This window comes from Callithrix jacchus, chromosome 16 (assembly GCF_049354715.1).
Source record: "Callithrix jacchus isolate 240 chromosome 16, calJac240_pri, whole genome shotgun sequence".
NCBI classification, from domain to species: Eukaryota; Metazoa; Chordata; class Mammalia; order Primates; family Cebidae; genus Callithrix; species Callithrix jacchus.
Genome location: NC_133517.1, coordinates 35,907,568 through 35,925,771, shown reverse-complemented (window position 1 = coordinate 35,925,771; position 18,204 = coordinate 35,907,568). Strand labels below are relative to the sequence as shown.

General features: G+C 37.5%; 2 protein-coding genes across 3 annotated transcripts in view; both read left to right on the top strand.

The window, feature by feature from the left end:
* The window catches only part of LRRC69 (leucine rich repeat containing 69), a 139,817-nt gene extending 131,974 nt beyond the window's left edge, over positions 1-7,843 (top strand). The window contains exon 9 of the mRNA XM_035277605.3: positions 7,707-7,843. The gene's annotated coding sequence lies outside the window, so the exon portion shown is untranslated. The remainder of the gene's footprint in view (positions 1-7,706) is intronic.
* Positions 7,398-18,204, top strand: part of SLC26A7 (solute carrier family 26 member 7) — a 157,825-nt gene continuing 147,018 nt past the window's right edge. Inside the window, exons 1-2 of one of the 2 annotated variants that reach the window (XM_017965441.4) lie at positions 7,398-7,488; positions 7,707-7,932. In XM_017965441.4, the coding sequence (XP_017820930.1) occupies positions 7,740-7,932 (193 nt within the window). In that variant the 5' untranslated portion in view covers positions 7,398-7,488; positions 7,707-7,739. Of the gene's footprint in view, positions 7,489-7,706; positions 7,933-18,204 lie in introns of those variants that run through there. The other variant, XM_078352719.1, reaches the window with a different exon arrangement.

The window sequence follows — 18,204 nt, the reverse complement described above, 5'->3', positions numbered from 1 at the left end:
GTTTTGAAATTTCCCACTACATGTCAAACACTATTTGACAGTGTTCATTAAATTTGTTTTTTTTGGAGGGGGGGGTCTTATCCCTTTGGAACAATATATGCTCTATGGAATATTTTAGCCATTTTTCTTCTGACTAACACAATAGTTTTGAATAGTCCATTTTTTCCTCCAATTATTATCCCTTTCAGGTAGGAACTCTCTATCAAGGGACAGAGACTAATGAAGTTTTTAAACAAACTTTAATATCTTTTAATAGAAGTACTATATGGAAAATTTACATGACTGCTGAAGACATAATATATTTGATTTCAGTAATTAGTCTGATATGAGCTTCCATATCTTTTTGGACAGCATGAAAAAATTCCACTTGATTGTTCTCAAACAATGCCTACTAAGGAATAAATTTTGATATGAAGTACAGGGACTAGAAAATATATCTGGTTTTTCTTTTTCATGAATGATTTTAATAAAGGCTTATATATAGCATTCTTAATCAGTTTTTTAGTAATGCCATGGATTAAATTGTATTCCTCCAAAATTAATGTGTTGAAGGCTTAGCCCCCAGTGTGATGGAATCTAGAGACAGGGCCCGTGGGAGGCAGTTAGACTTAGATAAGGCCATGAGAGTAGGGTTATCATGGTGGCAATGATACCCATATAAGAGGAAGCACCAGAGAGCTTTCTTCCTCTTTCTCTCTGCCATGTGAGAATGCACAGAAACAGTGGCCATCTGCAAGCCGGTAAGAGAGCCGTCACCAGGGAGCTGAATCAGGTGACACTTTGATCTGGAACTTCTCAGCCTCCAAAACCATGTGTGATAAATTATTGTTGAAGCCACCCAGTCTATAGTACTTTGTTATAACCACCTCAGCTGACTAGTGCAGATAACAGTGTTTAGAGGAATAGCTAATAGGTTAAGTGAACAGCATAATTATCAGTATTGATACTAACAGAATCAGATTTAAAACTTTTTGATACAACGAATTAATCAGCCAGATTCAAAATATCAGACAAGGTTTAATAGAAAATGTTATGTGTGAATTTTTATGAAAATCCTCTGCATAAAAAAGTATAGAGAATTTATCACTTATACAGCGGTGGATATGGAAAAAGTTAAAATTTAATTTTGTGGCATTGTTTATGCTTTTAAAGTCAGAACACAGCTAAAAATTGTGTTAAATGTGGTATCATATTCTAAAATGAAAATCGGCAAGCTGTAGCAGGTCATGGGGAAGGTGATAATGTTGGACAGTTTAAAAGCCATATTATATAATGGATAGCTTCCGTCTCTAGCCAATTTTGAGTAATTGGGACTAGATTTTACCTCCTGCGTGAAACAAATAAAAATAACCTGATACAATATATAAAGCAATGGTATCAAGATTTTGGACATGAGCCAGTGGAGGACAGTAATCTTGGAAAGATGGAAAATAAACAAAATAAGCATTAAGACTGTTCATCTTTTTTTAGAAAAGTTTGCAGCCATGGTGCAGAAGAGTGGGTGTGGAGGAGAACTCAGGAGGAGGCTGGCAGTCTTCATAGGTTGAAGAAAAGGAGCTGAGTCTGGAAACTCCAAAGCAGCTAGATTTCACATGGCAGAGTGCCAGAGAGAGGAGAGACACACCGATAGAGAGCCTCAGAAATCTGCACATGCAGAATGTTCAACTAAGTAATAATGTGTACATGAATGGGAGGAATCTGTGGATACTGGAGAATGATTAAATGTGTATCCTTTGGAACTCACATAGTTTCCATGTTTTCATCACAGTTCCTGTTTTCATTAGCCAGAGTAAAAAAATCTCACAATCCACATGCAAAGAAGTAGCAAGATGGTAGATTTAAACCCAACCATGTAAATAGTTAAATTAAGTGTAAATGGTATAAATAAGGCACAGGTTGTCACATTGGACTAAAAAAGCAAGACCCAACTATATACCACTTAAAAGAAACCTGCTTTAAATAAAAAGACATAATTACAAGTAAAAAGATAAAAATATATATTATGAATGACTGAAGGAACTTAGTACATGTAGTTGCAAAATGAGAATATAAAAGAGAGGCAAAATGATAATCTTCCAATATACACATATTTCCTTTAGTACAGAGGTTAATGTTTCTAGAAATAGGATTGCTAAAGCAAGTTACAGACACACAATTATGTAGTCCTTAGGGAGATGAATTTCCTGCATGTTTTTTGGGTAAATCTCTTTTCAAGCATCTTCAAATCTTCATAAGCCATGATGTGGCCATAGTTTATTTTACTTACTGTTTATCAGTTGTTAGAAATGAGAAAAGCCTTTTATTAATCCTCAATTAATTAATTATATTTTACTACTTTCTCTTTTGCTTTACCTTTTCTTCCCTTCCTTTCTCCTCTTTTTTCTTCTTCTTTTCCCTTTTTCTTCTTTCTCCTCTTCCTTTTTCTTTTTCTCTTTCTCCCTCTTTTCTATTTTTTTTTAATGTTTGAATATATACGAGATTCTTTCCCTAGGCATTTTTTTAATTGCTTTTTTGTGTGTGTTTGTTTGTTTTTGAGAGAGGATTTTGCTCTGCTGCCCAGGCTGGAATGCAGTGGGCATGATCACAGCTCACTGCAGCCTTGACCTCCTGAGCTCAAGTGATCCACCTGCCTCGGCCTGCCAAGCAGCTGGGGCCACAAGCATGAGCCACCATACCCAACTTAATTAATTAATTAAGTTATTTCTTTATTTTTAGAGATGAGATCTCACTGTATTTCCCAGACTGAGCTCAAACTCCTGTGCTTATATTTGAGCTCAGTGAAGTGCTAGGATTACCGGTGTGACCCACTGCACCTAGTCCCTATGCATTTTGTGACTTTACTAGATTTATATCCCTTTGGCCCCTGTTATGTATCAAAATAGATCACAGAATATGAAATAATAGCAGAAAGAAAAAAACACACCAAAGAAACATATTGGAAAGTTCTGTTTAACCCAAAGAAAGCAAAGTAAGACACATTGGCAAACATTGTTAAGAATGTACAGGTTTGCTCACTGTACTGTCCTGGTTGGCCTATCATGAGAAAATCATTAACTGTACTGTTCAGGACTGTAATTAACTTATATTTGTGCATCCATATTTGAATGTAAGAGTATTTTTGAAATAAATAGCACCATAAACTATCAGAACTCTTTAGAGAGTTTTATACTAAATTAATTAGGCCTGAAACTGAAGAACTAATTATGTGTTATGTGTCATTGGGATTAGGCTCTTAAGTAGCAGATTTTGTCTCAATAATTGGGAAAACATGTTCTAACAATCACAACGTTAGAAAATTGGAATAGGTTATTTTTGTAAGCCTGTTAATTTTAGTAATTGAAAAAATTAAAGCAGAGGTTGGATTCAGGGATGTGCCTACATGAAAGTTTGGGTAAATTAGAAAAAAGTACTCTGTTGGGTAGACTTAATACAAATTACCCCCTTCGTGTGGGTGTATCCCCATGCCAGCTGTGGTTTGGTGAGCGGAGTATGGCCTTCCTTAGTATCAGACTTCACTTTCCACTCAGATGAGAACTTTCAGTGTCTTCTTCTTAGAAATACTGTATATCAACTTCCTGAGGTAGGTGTGAGTTTGGGATTGATAATTTCCAATGTCTGATCTATATTTTTCATTGGAACCTGGATATAAATCAGTACCTTAGGTGTCCCAGTCTCCACAGATACCACATTCAAAGAAGCCTCATGTCAAAATCAAAAGTATTAAAAAGTATTGTGAAAAGAATTTCACTCTTCACTTAATGTCTCTCAGAAACCATTAAACATGATTCAATTTATAACCTGCACAACATTTCTCAAAGGTCTCTTTCTTCACTTAAGCTTGGCCAAATTCCCTCACTTCATGATTGCCCAAGAGATCCTCATATGCCAACCCTCTAAAAATTCTCTCTGAAGCCCCAACCCATGAGAGCTTCTATCTGCCCTTTGTCTCCTCTGTTTCTTCTGCATTTCCTGTCTGGTTTTTCTTCTCTCCGTACTCCAGATTTTATAATATTAGAAAAAAGAAATGTGTTGAAAAAAGAACTTTCCTTAGATTGTAAGAGAAACTGGGAGAAGTTGAGCAAAGATAAAATTTCATCTTATTTTTCTCCTAGAATATCTATTCTCATTTTTCTCCACCTGGTTATCTGATTCTTTAACAGCACAACCTGGAAACCAGGATGAGATAGACTAAATGATTTTCAGGTACTTTTGGGAGTAGGAACATTTGTATGTTAGTACTTATTGAGTGAATCCAATGTCTGCAGCTCCTTCTACTAGATTCTAAAAAAGAAGCAAAGCAAATTATGTGAATAATCCTTACTCAAAAGGAATGTACAATCTCATGAGTCAGACTGGATAAAAATCACATGAAATAGATTTAAAGGAAGAAAACCAATAAACAGTGAAAAGGACTGCAGCTCTATACCCACAAATAAACTGAGAATTACCTGAATGCTTATTATATAGCATGAACAAAACTGGAGAAACCAGGGAAAGTTTCATGGAAGAGGTAAACATTGAATAAATGTGCAAAAGAAGTAAAAGACCATGTAACTGGGGAAATTAGTATAGTAATAGACTAGTGTGCCTGTAATCTCAGCTACTCGGGAAGCTGAAGTAGAAGAATCACTTGAACCCAGGAGGTGGAGGTTGCAGTGAGCCAACATTGCACCACTGCACTCCAGTCCAGCCTAGGTGATAAGAGCAGGACTACATCTCAAAAAAAAAAAAAAAAAAAAAAAAAAAAAAAAAAAAAGAAAAGAAAAAGAAAGAAAGAGTAAAAATAATGGGCAGGAGATCATGAGCATACTTACCTGCTGCAAGAGAGTCTTGGCAGGGTGAAATGCCTTTTTTTTCCTCAAAGGGCATTCAACTCTATCTTCTGAACTCCTGTATGAATTATTAGATGATTTGACTGTTATTTATCACACTCTGCCTTGAGTTAGTTATTGATTTTCTTCACAAAATAGTAACTCCTAGAATATGGAGATGCTATCTAATGCTTTCCCTTCCCTCTTCTGTAGCACTTCATATACAATCTATCAAATTAACATTGTTCAATAAAAACTTGCTGATTTATGGTTAATGAGAAGCTAGTGGGTAGAAGGTGGGAAGGGGAGCAGAGAAGGACTGCATTTCTTCTGCTAATGAGTTTGAGTTTGATATTGGAGATAACCGAAATTAAAACATATTAGTGATGTAATTGAAATGAGATTTTACAAAGAATCTTTCTGTTAATCCATGTGTGAAGTGGAAGATAGATAACAAGTTCATATTTTTATTTGGATAGGTATTCTCCCAGATGATTAGGAAGAGATATGCCATAGAGATGGTACATAGTATTAAACTGTAAGCTACTTTTAGTCATTGAAACTTTTGAATGAATATACTTACCCTTCTTGAATTTTACAGGCTGTTCAAGTTACTCTGAGAATCTTATGTGTGTGAATAAATTTCTTCATAATGTTTTTTTCTTTCTTTCGGGCATTGCTGGTTATAAATAGGAGTCATGTATGATCTGGAGTGAGATTTTTGGCATTTTTTAAATAATATGTATGCACATGGAATTTGAAAAAAAATCTGGAATTGAAATTCTAGATTTAAGCTTCAAAAAATATTTTTAGGAAAGGTTTATTCTAATGTTAAGAAATTTTTAAATTGAGAGACTTCAGAACTATTTTATTAAACTAATTTCTACCCCCTTTCCTGATCTTAAAATGTTTTAGAACAATTGCCCATGCTATATGATTAAGGTACTTCTATACACCTTCAATTCATAAAATTCTGTTCATGTGAATTTTTTGTTACTGGAATTTAACACAAATATTAAAATGATTGAAATTGCACAAATAATAGATGTCGATTGGTTATTTCAGTAACGTTTTCAATCATTTTTCTCATTTTGTTAACATACATTTCAATTTATGACCTAGATAGGATTAAAAAAACTCTAGTGTTTATTTCTATTATAAAGGTAATAGATAATCAATGTATGTATAGCTTCTGAATTTATTTGAGTATATACTAAATGGAGTATATTAAACAAAAGTAAAGATTGCTTTTTGCGAAGGAAAAGCAATATAGTGTTGGAGTGAATTTACAATTATTTGGTGAGTCCATCTCTCGTGCCAACAGGATAGGATTAAAATGCTATAACTTAGTTTCTAACTGGGGCTCTCTCTACAGGCCCCAAACCTGAACTCCTGAATAGTTTAGAAATTTAATATAATGTAAACAGTTGTACAAACAAAGCAGTTTCTATTTTGTAAATACAAAGTCCCCCCACCCACCACGTCTCTTCATTCGATTTAAAAAGAAAGTGTTTTTTTTTTTTTTTTTTTGCATAGACACAAAGCCACAGATGTCATCTTTAGAAGATGGAGAGTAACTCTTCACTTTAATTTAAAAACAATAGGAAAAAGTACAGCAGGGGGCCTTAGAAGTAGCCAAGGGATCCAAGTACTTTGTTATTATAAAGGCTTCCAGAAATCAGATTTCTATTCTCCAAATGGATGGGCATTAAAAAGGGCTCAGCAAACTATATACATGGTATTCTTTTCCTTGGCTCTACAATTTTAGTTAGTGTATTGCCTTTTTGGTTTAATTCCAATGGCACAGTTCATAGATTTAAGTCTTTTTTCTTTTTTTTGGAGGCTAAGTGAAATTATCATAAAAAAATTGTTGACAGTGTGTTCTATTATAAAATGTAGCACCTCTTCTTAAAAAGAGAACACCTACCCTCAAAAGTTATGCAAAAAGAAGGCAGCACCATAAAAAAAACCTAAGTACACTTCAAGCAATAGTTTGAACCATATGCCATTCCTCAATAAGTTTTGGTTACAATAGCATGAATTATAGGACTTAGAGAAACCATTGGAGAAAACTGAATGAACAGTTTCAGAGACAGAGAAAATCTCCCGTCACAAATATTTGTTCATTGTTATACTTATTTTCTTAGCCCATGAGATGAAATTTCAGTTTGTTTATGAGAACTAGTTACTCCTTTTCCAGACTGGGCAGTAGCTATCTTAATGTTTCTGTATGAATGAAAACCTCATCTGCCTGGGAATAAAAACGATAAGGACCTTTAGCAATGCCCTGTTATGTTTCTGAATTTTGTAGAACTGCCAGTCATCTGATAATGTTGAATATATATAGCTCCCAAAGAAACAGGGCTGGATTCTCTGAATATATTTTGCACAACAGATCCCTCTGGCAGTTTTATGATTTTGCATAGCTGGTAGGGAGAGACTGGACTAGCGGGATGTTTCCTGGTTTCATTAGCATAGCCCAGCCCACTTCCAACACACGCCCAGAACTACCTCATTAACCATTGGGATTGCAGCCAAAAACATAAGACTACAGTGAATATAAGGGGAATTACTGGCGAGAGAGCTGTAGACTAACTTAACACTGAACCCATTGCTTTTCCAAGACCAGAAAAAATATTACATGAACAGGAACTACTTCTTCAGATAAGAATTCAAGGTTTTAATCTATAGTTTTTAAATCTAGAATAATTAGCTGTGTCATAAAAAGACATACAGCCTAGCTGCATATATTGAAGTGCTTCTGTTAATCTCTCTCTGCCTCTCTCTCTCTTTTATTTACTTATTTTCTGGGTAATTTTGACATTGTAAACCACAGATGAATTGGAGCTTGGCATTGAAAGGAGGTGTTCTGCAATGATTTTTTTTCTTGTTTAGAGAAGTTTACTTCTTCAAGAGGAAATCTGAAAAATGACAGGAGCTAAGAGGAAAAAGAAAAGCATGCTTTGGAGCAAGATGCATACCCTCCAGTGTGAAGATATTATACAGTGGTGTAGGAGGCGACTACCCATTTTAGACTGGGCATCGCATTACAATCTGAAAGAAAATTTGCTTCCAGACACTGTGTCTGGGATGATGTTGGCACTTCAACAGGTGACCCAAGGTAATGTATTGCCTTTGATTTTCCTCTGTTATGCAGAGTAGATGTCACTTTGCTTTCTTGGAAGAATATTGTGACCTGAAATAAACAATTTAGATAAAGAAATGGATATTAGCTTTGGGAAGTAAGCATATTGGATATCTTTAGACAAGAGTTTTCCTAATTGTCTTTTTTTCTCTATATTTTGATAGCTATTAAGCATTGAATAAACTTCTGAATGGTATTATGTTTTTGCAGTGTTAAAATGCATACTTTCTTAGATTGAAAGATCAGTTATTGTGGAAGAATGAGTTTTTATAATATGATCTTGCTAATATAGTTTCCTACTTTCACTGAATCAAGCTATAAAATACTCCTGGCTTGAACACAATCGTTTTGGATCCTAATTAGCTGCACACAATTACCTGTTGTAGCCTTGAGAGTTGCTATAAACAAGGAACAAAGCTTTCTGTACATAAAGGAGGCTCCTTGCCAAGACCCGTATTTGCAAAGAGAATCCTGTGTCCTTAGAGCTTAAGTTTTACTGTGTATGCTGATTTACTTCTGAATCACATTACCTACTACATCTATTTCTTAATAAGAAATTTAAACTAGTGAGAAGTCTGATTTTAACTGTCCCCAAACAGACTAAGTGATATTCTGGATTTAGATAGGTGTTTTTATTGGCAAAAGCTACTGACCTAGCATGCATGTGTGTGTATGTGTTTGCCTTAAAGATATATCCACTGCAGGTCTTGGCTAATTCAAACAAATTTCTACCTGTAGCAAGGAAAGGAACTAATTTCTGAACCTTAAGAATTTAGAACAGTTTCCTTGGCATAGACACTGTAGGTTTATATTTCCTCGCAGTTTCACTACCTCCTTGGCTTTAACTATTATTCACACTATTAAATTATAACCACTCTTTCAACTAAATTATTCTGTAGCTGGAACAAACTGGTTTGTGAATTTGTGTTTTTAGTATGATTAGGAACATCTGCACTAGTGGCTTTACTTTAAGATCCATAATACTGTCATACTTTATGGGATTCCATTTCACTAAATAGTCTTATATTACATTTTTAATGACCATTTTGCCAATAGCAAAGCATAGTAATCTTTCAGAAAAATGCAAAGTAAATAACAGGTTTGGGCATTTTGGACCCTTTTAAAATTTTTTTAAAAATTCAGTTTTACATTCAAAATGAAACACCACCAATGTATTTTCAAAACTTAGGTGATGAACTTTTTTTTTTTTAACCAGATAGTTTCAGCATGTTATAAATTTATTTTGCTTTAATTTAATGTAAAATGAAAGAGAATTGTGTTGTAAATAATAACTCCATTTTTTTAAACCTTTGGAAAGTATAAAGTTAATAAGAAAATTTGAGGATAAGGTAAAGTTATCTATGGTATATGATTAGCTATATTACTTATGCATAAGTTTTAGTAGTTAATTATATGGCTTTTATTTGGGTATAGATTTTCAGGCATTTTGTTTTATGAGTCATGTATTTCACTGGTTATGAAGGGATACATTGGCCAGCCCCAAGACCGATGGGAAGCACAAAACACACCCAGCCCTTGTGTCTTGAGGAGTTATGAATCTGGCTGCTGGTTCTCTTGGAAGGGTACCAGTGAATAGATAAGGCTACACTACCAAAACTTAAAGGTTTTTGTTTGTGAATGATAAGTCTATTTTTAAAAATGTCTATTCTTTTAAAAACAATTTTCTCAAACTTTTTCAAGCTCGTCTACTATGTATAGAGAGTTAAAAAGTGAAATGCCATAAGCTACCATTTGTTTTAAGAGGCACTTCCCTAAACCCCTTACATACAAGATCTCCCCCTATCCTAACAGAATCCTGAGAGACAGCAGTCTCTTCTCCATCTTTCACAAGAGAAAATGAAGACTTTGAAGAGTTAGAAATTTTCCCTGGACCTCGTACCTGATAAGTAGTGGAGTCAGGACTTGATTCCAAAGCCAACACTTTTAACATTTTCACTTTATACTCTACACTGCCAAAATAACCACTTTTCATAACACCAATGTTATTAGTAATAGAAGACATTTCTTTGGAAAGGTGTGACTATTCTTCCCTTCAAATTACATTTGCATTCAGGATTCATCCCTGCAGTTTTTAGATTCAAAGGCAAAGTGACAAGAAAAATAACTAGACAGGGATACAAAGTAAGGAAGGCATTTAGATATCATTACCTCTTATTTGTATGAATACAATATTGGCAGTTATTATCAACTAATTTTCTAAGGAAAATTAGAAAAGAGAAGGATAATTTTTGTTCTTGCGTCATAACACAAATAATAGCATCAAGTACCTTTTTAAAATTGAAGCAGCATTTCAGTTACTCAGCAGTTGAATCATATACAATTGTCCAATTTAATGTTTTTTTGACCTACAAAAATAGATTGTTTATATGTTTTAATCTAGTAGTTGTTTTCATTCTTCTTTCTCAAAAACTCCATTTAAATTAAGAAGGATAATAAACTCATTTGTGTTTTCTTTTTTTTTTTTTTTTAATTTTTATTGGATTTTAGGTTTTGGGGTACATGAGCAGAGCATGCAAGACAGTTGCGTAGGTACACACATGGCAGTGTGCTTTGCTTTTCTTCTCCCCTTCACCCACATTTGGCATTTCTCCCCAGGCTATCCCTCCCTACCTCCCCCTCCCACTGGCCCTCCCCTTTTCCCCCAAATAGACCCCAGTGTTTAGTACTCCCCTTTCTGTGTCCATGTGTTCTCATTTTTCATCACCCACCTATGAGTGAGAATATGCGGTGTTTCATTTTCTGTTCTTGTGTCAGTTTGCTGAGGATGACGTTCTCCAGATTCATCCATGTCCCTACAAACGACACGAACTCATCCTTTCTGATTGCTGCATAATATTCCATGGTGTATATGTGCCACATTTTTCCAATCCAGTCTATTATCAATGGGCATTTGGGTTGATTCCAGGTCTTTGCTATTGTAAACAGTGCTGCAATGAACATTCGTGTACATGTGTCCTTATAGTAGAACGATTTACAGACTTTTGGATATATACCCAGTAATGGGATTGCTGGGTCAAATGGAATTTCTATTTCTAAGGCCTTGAGGAATCGCCACACTGTCTTCCACAATGGTTGAACTAATTTACACTCCCACCAACAGTGTAAAAGTGTTCCTTTTTCTCCACATCCTCTCCAGCATCTGTTGTCTCCAGACTTTTTAATGATCGCCATTCTAACTGGCGTGAGATGGTATCTCAATGTGGTTTTGATTTGCAGCTCTCTGATGACCAGTGACGATGAGCATTTTTTCATATAATTGTTGGCCTCATATATGTCTTCTTTCGTAAAGTATCTGTTCATATCCTTTGCCCACTTTTGAATGGGCTTGTTTGTTTTTTTCCTGTAAATCTGTTTGAGTTCTTTGTAAATTCTGGATATCAGCCCTTTGTCAGATGGGTAGACTGTGAAAATTTTTTCCCATTCTGTTGGTTGCCGATCCACTCTAGTGACTGTTTCTTTTGCCGTGCAGAAGCTGTGGAGTTTGATTAGGTCCCATTTGTCTATTTTGGCTTTTGTTGCCAATGCTTTTGGTGTTTTGTTCATGAAGTCCTTGCCTACTCCTATGTCCTGGATAGTTTTGCCTAGATTTCCTTCTAGGGTTTTTATGGTGCCAGGTCTTATGTTTAAGTCTTTAATCCATCTGGAGTTAATTTTAGTGTAAGGTGTCAGGAAGGGGTCCAGTTTCTGCTTTCTGCACATGGCTAACCAGTTTTCCCACCACCATTTGTTAAACAGGGAATCCTTTCCCCATTGCTTGTTTTTGTCAGGTTTATCAAAGATTGTATAGTTGTATGTATGTTGTGTTGCCTTCGGTGCCTCTGTTTTGTTCCACTGGTCTATATCTCTGTTTTGGTACCAGTACCATGCTGTTTTGATTACTGTAGCCTTGTAGTATAGTTTGAAATCCGGTAGTGTGATGCCCCCTGCTGTGTTCTTTTTGCTTAGAATTGACTTGGCTATGCGGGCTCTCTTTTGGTTCCATATGAAGTTCATGGTGGTTTTTTCCAGTTCTGTGAAGAAAGTCGATGGTAGCTTGATGGGGATAGCGTTGATTCTGTAAATTACTTTGGGCAGTATAGCCATTTTCACGATATTAAATCTTCCTAACCATGAACATGGAATGTTTCTCCGTCTGTTTGTGTCCTCTCTGATTTCGTTGAGCAGTGGTTTGTAGTTCTCCTTGAAGAGGTCTCTTACGTTCCTTGTGAGTTGTATTCCAAGGTATTTTATTCTTTTTGTAGCAATTGCGAATGGCAGTTCGCTCTTGATTTGGCTTTCTTTAAGTCTGTTATTGGTGTAGATGAATGCTTGTGATTTTTGCACATTGATTTTATATCCTGAGACTTTGCTGAAGTTGCTTATCAGTTTCAGGAGTTTTTGGGCAGAGGCGTTGGGGTCTTCTAGGTATACTATCATGTCGTCTGCAAATAGAGACAATTTGGCTTCCACCTTTCCTATTTGAATACCCTTTATTTCTTTTTCTTGCCTGATTGCTCTGGCTAGAACTTCCAGTACTATATTGAATAGGAGTGGTGAGAGAGGGCATCCTTGTCTAGTGCCAGATTTCAAAGGGAATGCTTCCAGTTTTTGCCCATTCAGTATGATATTGGCTGTTGGTTTGTCGTAAATAGCTTTTATTACTTTGAGATACGTTCCATCGATACCAAGTTTATTGAGGGTTTTTAGCATAAAGGGCTGTTGAATTTTGTCAAATGCCTTCTCTGCGTCAATTGAGATAATCATGTGGTTTTTGTTTTTGGTTCTGTTTATGTGGTGAATTACGTTGATAGACTTGCGTATGTTGAACCAGCCTTGCATCCCTGGGACGAATCCTACTTGATCATAATGAATAAGTTTTTTGATTTGCTGTTGTAATCGGCTTGCCAATATTTTATTGAAGATTTTTGCATCTATGTTCATCATGGATATTGGCCTGAAGTTTTCTTTTCTCGTTGGGTCTCTGCCGGGTTTTGGTATCAGGATGATGTTGGTCTCATAAAATGATTTGGGAAGGATTCCCTCTTTTTGGATTGTTTGAAATAGTTTTAGAAGGAATGGTACCAGCTCCTCCTTCTGTGTCTGGTAGAATTCGGCTGTGAACCCGTCTGGACCTGGGCTTTTTTTGTGTGGTAGGCTTTTAATTGCTGCCTCAACTTCAGACCTTGTTATTGGTCTATTCATAGTTTCAGCTTCCTCCTGGTTTAGGCTTGGGAGGACACAGGAGTCCAGGAATTTATCCATTTCTTCCAGGTTTACTAGTTTATGCGCATATAGTTGTTTGTAATATTCTCTGATGATGGTTTGAATTTCTGTGGAATCTGTGGTGATTTCCCCTTTATCATTTTTTATTGCATCTATTTGGTTGTTCTCTCTTTTATTTTTAATCAATCTGGCTAGTGGTCTATTTTGTTGATCTTTTCAAAAAACCAGCTCTTGGATTTATTGATTTTTTGAAGGGTTTTTCGTGTCTCAATCTCCTTCAGCTCAGCTCTGATCTTAGTTATTTCTTGTCTTCTGCTGGGTTTTGAGTTTTTTTGATCTTGCTCCTCTAGCTCTTTCAATTTTGACGATAGGGTGTCAATTTTGGATCTCTCCATTCTCCTCATATGGGCACTTATTGCTATATACTTTCCTCTAGAGACTGCTTTAAATGTGTCCCAGAGGTTCTGGCACGTTGTGTCTTCGTTCTCATTGGTTTCGAAGAACTTCTTTATTTCTGCCTTCATTTCGTTGTTTACCCAGTCAACATTCAAGAGCCAGTTGTTCAGTTTCCATGAAGCTGTGCTGTTCTGGGTCGGTTTCTGAATTCTGAGTTCTAACTTGATTGCACTATGGTCTGAGAGGCTGTTTGTTATCATTTCAGTTGTTTTGCATTTGTTGAGCAGTGCTTTACTTCCAATTATGTGGTCAATTTTAGAGTAGGTGTGATGTGGTGCTGAGAAGAATGTGTATTCTGTGGATTTGTGGTGGAGAGTTCTGTAAATGTCTATCAAGTTTGCTTGCTCCAGGTCTGAGTTCAAGCCCTGGATATCCTTGTTGATTTTCTGTCTGGTTGATCTGTCTAGTATTGACAGTGGAGTGTTAAAGTCTCCCACTATTATTGTGTGGGAGTCTAAGTCCTTTTGTAAGTCATTAAGAACTTGCCTTATGTATCTGGGTGCTCCTGTATTGGGTCCATATATGTTTAGGATCGTTAGCTCTTCTTGTTGTATCGATCCTTTTACAATTATGTAATGGCCTTCTTTGTCTCTTTTGATCTTTGTTGCTTTAAAGTCTATTTTATCAGAGATGAGAATTGCAACTCCTGCTTCTTTTTGCTTTCCATTAGCTTGGTAAATCTTCCTCCATCCCTTTATTTTGAGCCTTTGTGTATCCTTGCATGTGAGATGGGTTTCCTATATACAGCACACTGATGGGTTTTGGATTTTTATCCAATTTGCCAGTCTGTGTCTTTTGATTGGTGCATTTAGTCCATTTACATTTAGGGTTAATATTGTTATGTGTGAATTTGATACTGCCATTTTGATGCTAAGTGGCTGTTTTGCCTGTTAGTTGTTGTAGATTCTTCATTATGTTGATGCTCTTTAGCATTCAGTGTGATTTTGGAATGGCTGGTACTGGTTGATCCTTTCTATGTGTAGTGCCTCTTTTAGGAGCTCTTGTAAAGCAGGCCTGGTGGTGACAAAATCTCTGAGTACTTGCTTGTTTGCAAAGGATTTTATTTTTCCTTCACTTCTGAAGCTCAGTTTGGCTGGATATGAAATTCTGGGTTGAAAGTTCTTTTCTTTAAGAATGTTGAATATTGGCCCCCACTCTCTTCTGGCTTGCAGTGTTTCTGCTGAGAGATCTGCTGTGAGTCTGATGGGCTTCCCTTTGTGGGTGACCCGACCTTTCTCTCTGGCTGCCCTTAGTATTCTCTCCTTTATTTCAACCCTGTTGAATCTGACGATTATGTGCCTTGGGGTTGCTCTTCTTGCAGAATATCTTTGTGGTGTTCTCTGTATTTCCTGAAATTGAGTGTTGGCCTGTTTTGCTAGGTGGGGGAAATTTTCCTGGATGATGTCCTGAAGAGTATTTTCCAGCTTGGATTCATTCTCTTCGTCCCCTTCTGGTACACCTATCAAACATAGGTTAGGTCTTTTCACATAGTCCCACATTTCTTGGAGACTTTGTTCATTCCTTTTTGCGCTTTTTTCTCTAATCTTGGTTTCTCATTTTATTTCATTAAGTTGGTCTTCGACTTCAGATATTCTTTCTTCTGCTTGGTCAATTCGGCTATTGAAACTTGTGTTTGCTTCGCGAAGTTCTCGTATTGTGTTTTTCAGCTTCTTTAATTCATTCATATTCCTCTCTAAGTTATCCATTCTTGTTATCATTTCCTTGAATCTTTTTTCAAATCTTTTTCAAGGTTCTTAGTTTCTTTGCATTGATTTAATACATGATCTTTTAGCTCACAAAAGTTTCTCATTATCCATCTTCTGAAGTCTAATTCCGTCATTTCGTCACAGTCATTCTCCGTCCAGCTTTGCTCCCTTGCTGGTGAGGAGTTTTGGTCCTTTCTAGGAGGTGAGGTGTTCTGGTTTCGGGTGTTTTCCTCCTTTTTGCGCTGGTTTCTTCCCATCTTTGTGGATTTGTCCGCTGGTTGTCTGCCTAGTTGCTGACTTTTCGATTGGGTCTCTGAGTGGACACCCAGAATGTTGATGATGAAGTATTTCTGTTGCTTGGTTTTCCTTCTACCAGTCTAGCCCCTTCGCTGTATGACTGCTGAGGTCCGCTCCAGACCCTGCTTGTCTGGGGTGCACCTTTAGCAGCCGTGGCACAGCGAGGGATGCTACCAGTTTCTTTTTCTGCTATCTTTGTCCCAGGATGATGCCTGCCTAATGTCAGTCTTTTGGATATAGAGGGGTCAGGGAGCTGCTTGAGGAGACAGTTTGTACTTTATAGGGGCTTAATTGCTGAGCTGTGAGCTCTGTTGTTCATTCAGGGCTGTTAGGCTGCTATGTTTGATTCTGCAGCAACAGAGCTCATTAAAAAACCCTTTTTTTTTCTTTTTTTTTCTCAAATGCTCTGTGTTGAGGGGTTTGGGCTTTATTTTTGGATGTTTGTTGAGGTCCTGCCCAGCTAGGACGCAGACTAGCCGCTGTTTGGCTGCCTAGGGTCCGCCCTGCTGTTGTGTGATTAGCCCTGTTCCTGCAGGCTCTGCTGTGGTCTCTGCCACGCCCTGCTGCGGAGTCTCTCTGTTGTAGCGGGTTGCCTCGGCAATGGCAGGCTGCGTCAGCAGTGGGCGTGTATCTCAGTAGGGACGGGTTGCCTCGGCAACGGCAGGCTGCGTCAGCAGTGGGCATGTATCTCAGTAGGGACTGTTGCCTCGGCACCGGCTGGCTGCATCAGCAATGGCCGTGTATCTCAGTTGGGGCAGGTTGCCTCGGTAATGGTGGATGCCCCTCCCCCTCAAAGCGTCTCGGGCCGTCTGCCCGGGGCTTGTTTGAAATCGCGGTTTTGTTCGTCCCACTGGGCCAACCCTAATGCTCTGTCCCTGCGATCCCCTGGCTGGCCCACTGTCCAAGTCTAGCTCAGTCTCAAGTCCAGCCCTCTCATGTCTCCTGTTGCCGGTTCAATGGGGCACCTGGACAAGCGCGCCCTGTGGGGAGCGCTGGGTAGGGCCGGCCGCCGCCATCCCGGCTGCCGGCTTCGCCAGGCGGAGATTCTGCCTGGCGTCCCGCGTCTCCTCTTCACTTGGGAATTTCCCCGTTCCGTGGGCAACAAAGATCAGTCTGGAAATGCAGCTCAGACTCACCTTTCCGCGGACACAACGCGAGCTCCAATCCTGGGTTGTTCTCACAGCGCCATCTTGAGTCCTCCCCTTCTCATTTGTGTTTTCTATATGTCAAATACCAAGCAACTCTTTTAAATTTATTTTAATAAAGTAAATCTTTACTTTATTAAAGATTTTCTAATTGTTAAATATAGATGCTTTTCTATTATCAGTAGCATTTTATGTGCTGACTACAGTCTTTCTAAAATTCTTTATTCTCTTGGTTTTTAGACACCACTGTTGCTTTTCTCCTGCTACCTGTATGTCCTTCCCTTCTGATGATTCTCTGCAGTTTTGTTTTTTGCCTCCCACTAAACAGTGGTGTCCTGGAGACTCAAACCCTGTCCTTTTCTAAAAGCATAAAAGATCATAATCATCCTCTTCATGCTAATGAAACTTTCTTCTTGACTTGAGATCTACATGTTTATTAATTTTTTAAAGATCAGCCAGATTATCATTAAAATGTGATGTGTACATACTGCAAGACTACCTTTTCCAGCTTTCTTTGAGGTTAGGTGTTGCCCTGTGATTATATTTTGGCCAAGGGAAAATGAGCAGAAGTATCCTAGTCCATAAAAGTCATGTATGATCCTCATGTCCCCTATATGTTGGCAGGTATTAATGCCCACGGAAAATTTGGAAGCTATGTATTGAAGGTAGCATTGACTCTATCAGCCTTGGTCTGTGAGTGACCTTGGAGATCCACATATTTAACTGCTAACCTAGGATGTTCTAAATGTACTTCCAATGCAGTGTCTTCTAAAACAAACTGAATAAAACCTCCATGTTAACCAGAATTATAATAATTAATAACAACAGTAATTTTTAGACCCAGATGCAAGCGCTATTATAAGAACACTTGACATATATACAATACTGAAGCTGGGAGAGGACAAAAAACTTGCCTAAAGTCACACAGCCAAAGAGTGGAAGAGGTAGGATTTGAACTCAGGTAATCTGGCTCCTGAGACTATGCTCTCACCTTTATAGTAGACGACCTGTCTTAGAAAGTCCTGCACATCATTCTCAACGCTTTCCTCTCTTTTGGCACCCTGCCCATTCACATATAATCAGCTTCCAGGTTCTTTTGTTTCTATCCCCCATCTTTTTAACCAAGTAGTCTTGTTTCATGGGCCCTGCAGCTGCTCTAATTCTCTGTCTGAACTATTGATATCATTATCATCTTGTGGGTCTTCATTCCTTACTCTCTCTCCGCCTGTAGGCCATATTCCGTACTGCAGTCAGAATAATCATAAAAATCTGAATGTATTGATCCTGTTCAGAATTGTTTAAAGAACCTCTATTTTCTCCAGAATAGAAGTCCAATTCTTCATCATGTCCTATTAGATTATTAAATAAACTGGGCTTCTTGATACAAAGCTCTACTCGAAGAGATCTCTCCTCTGAGAATC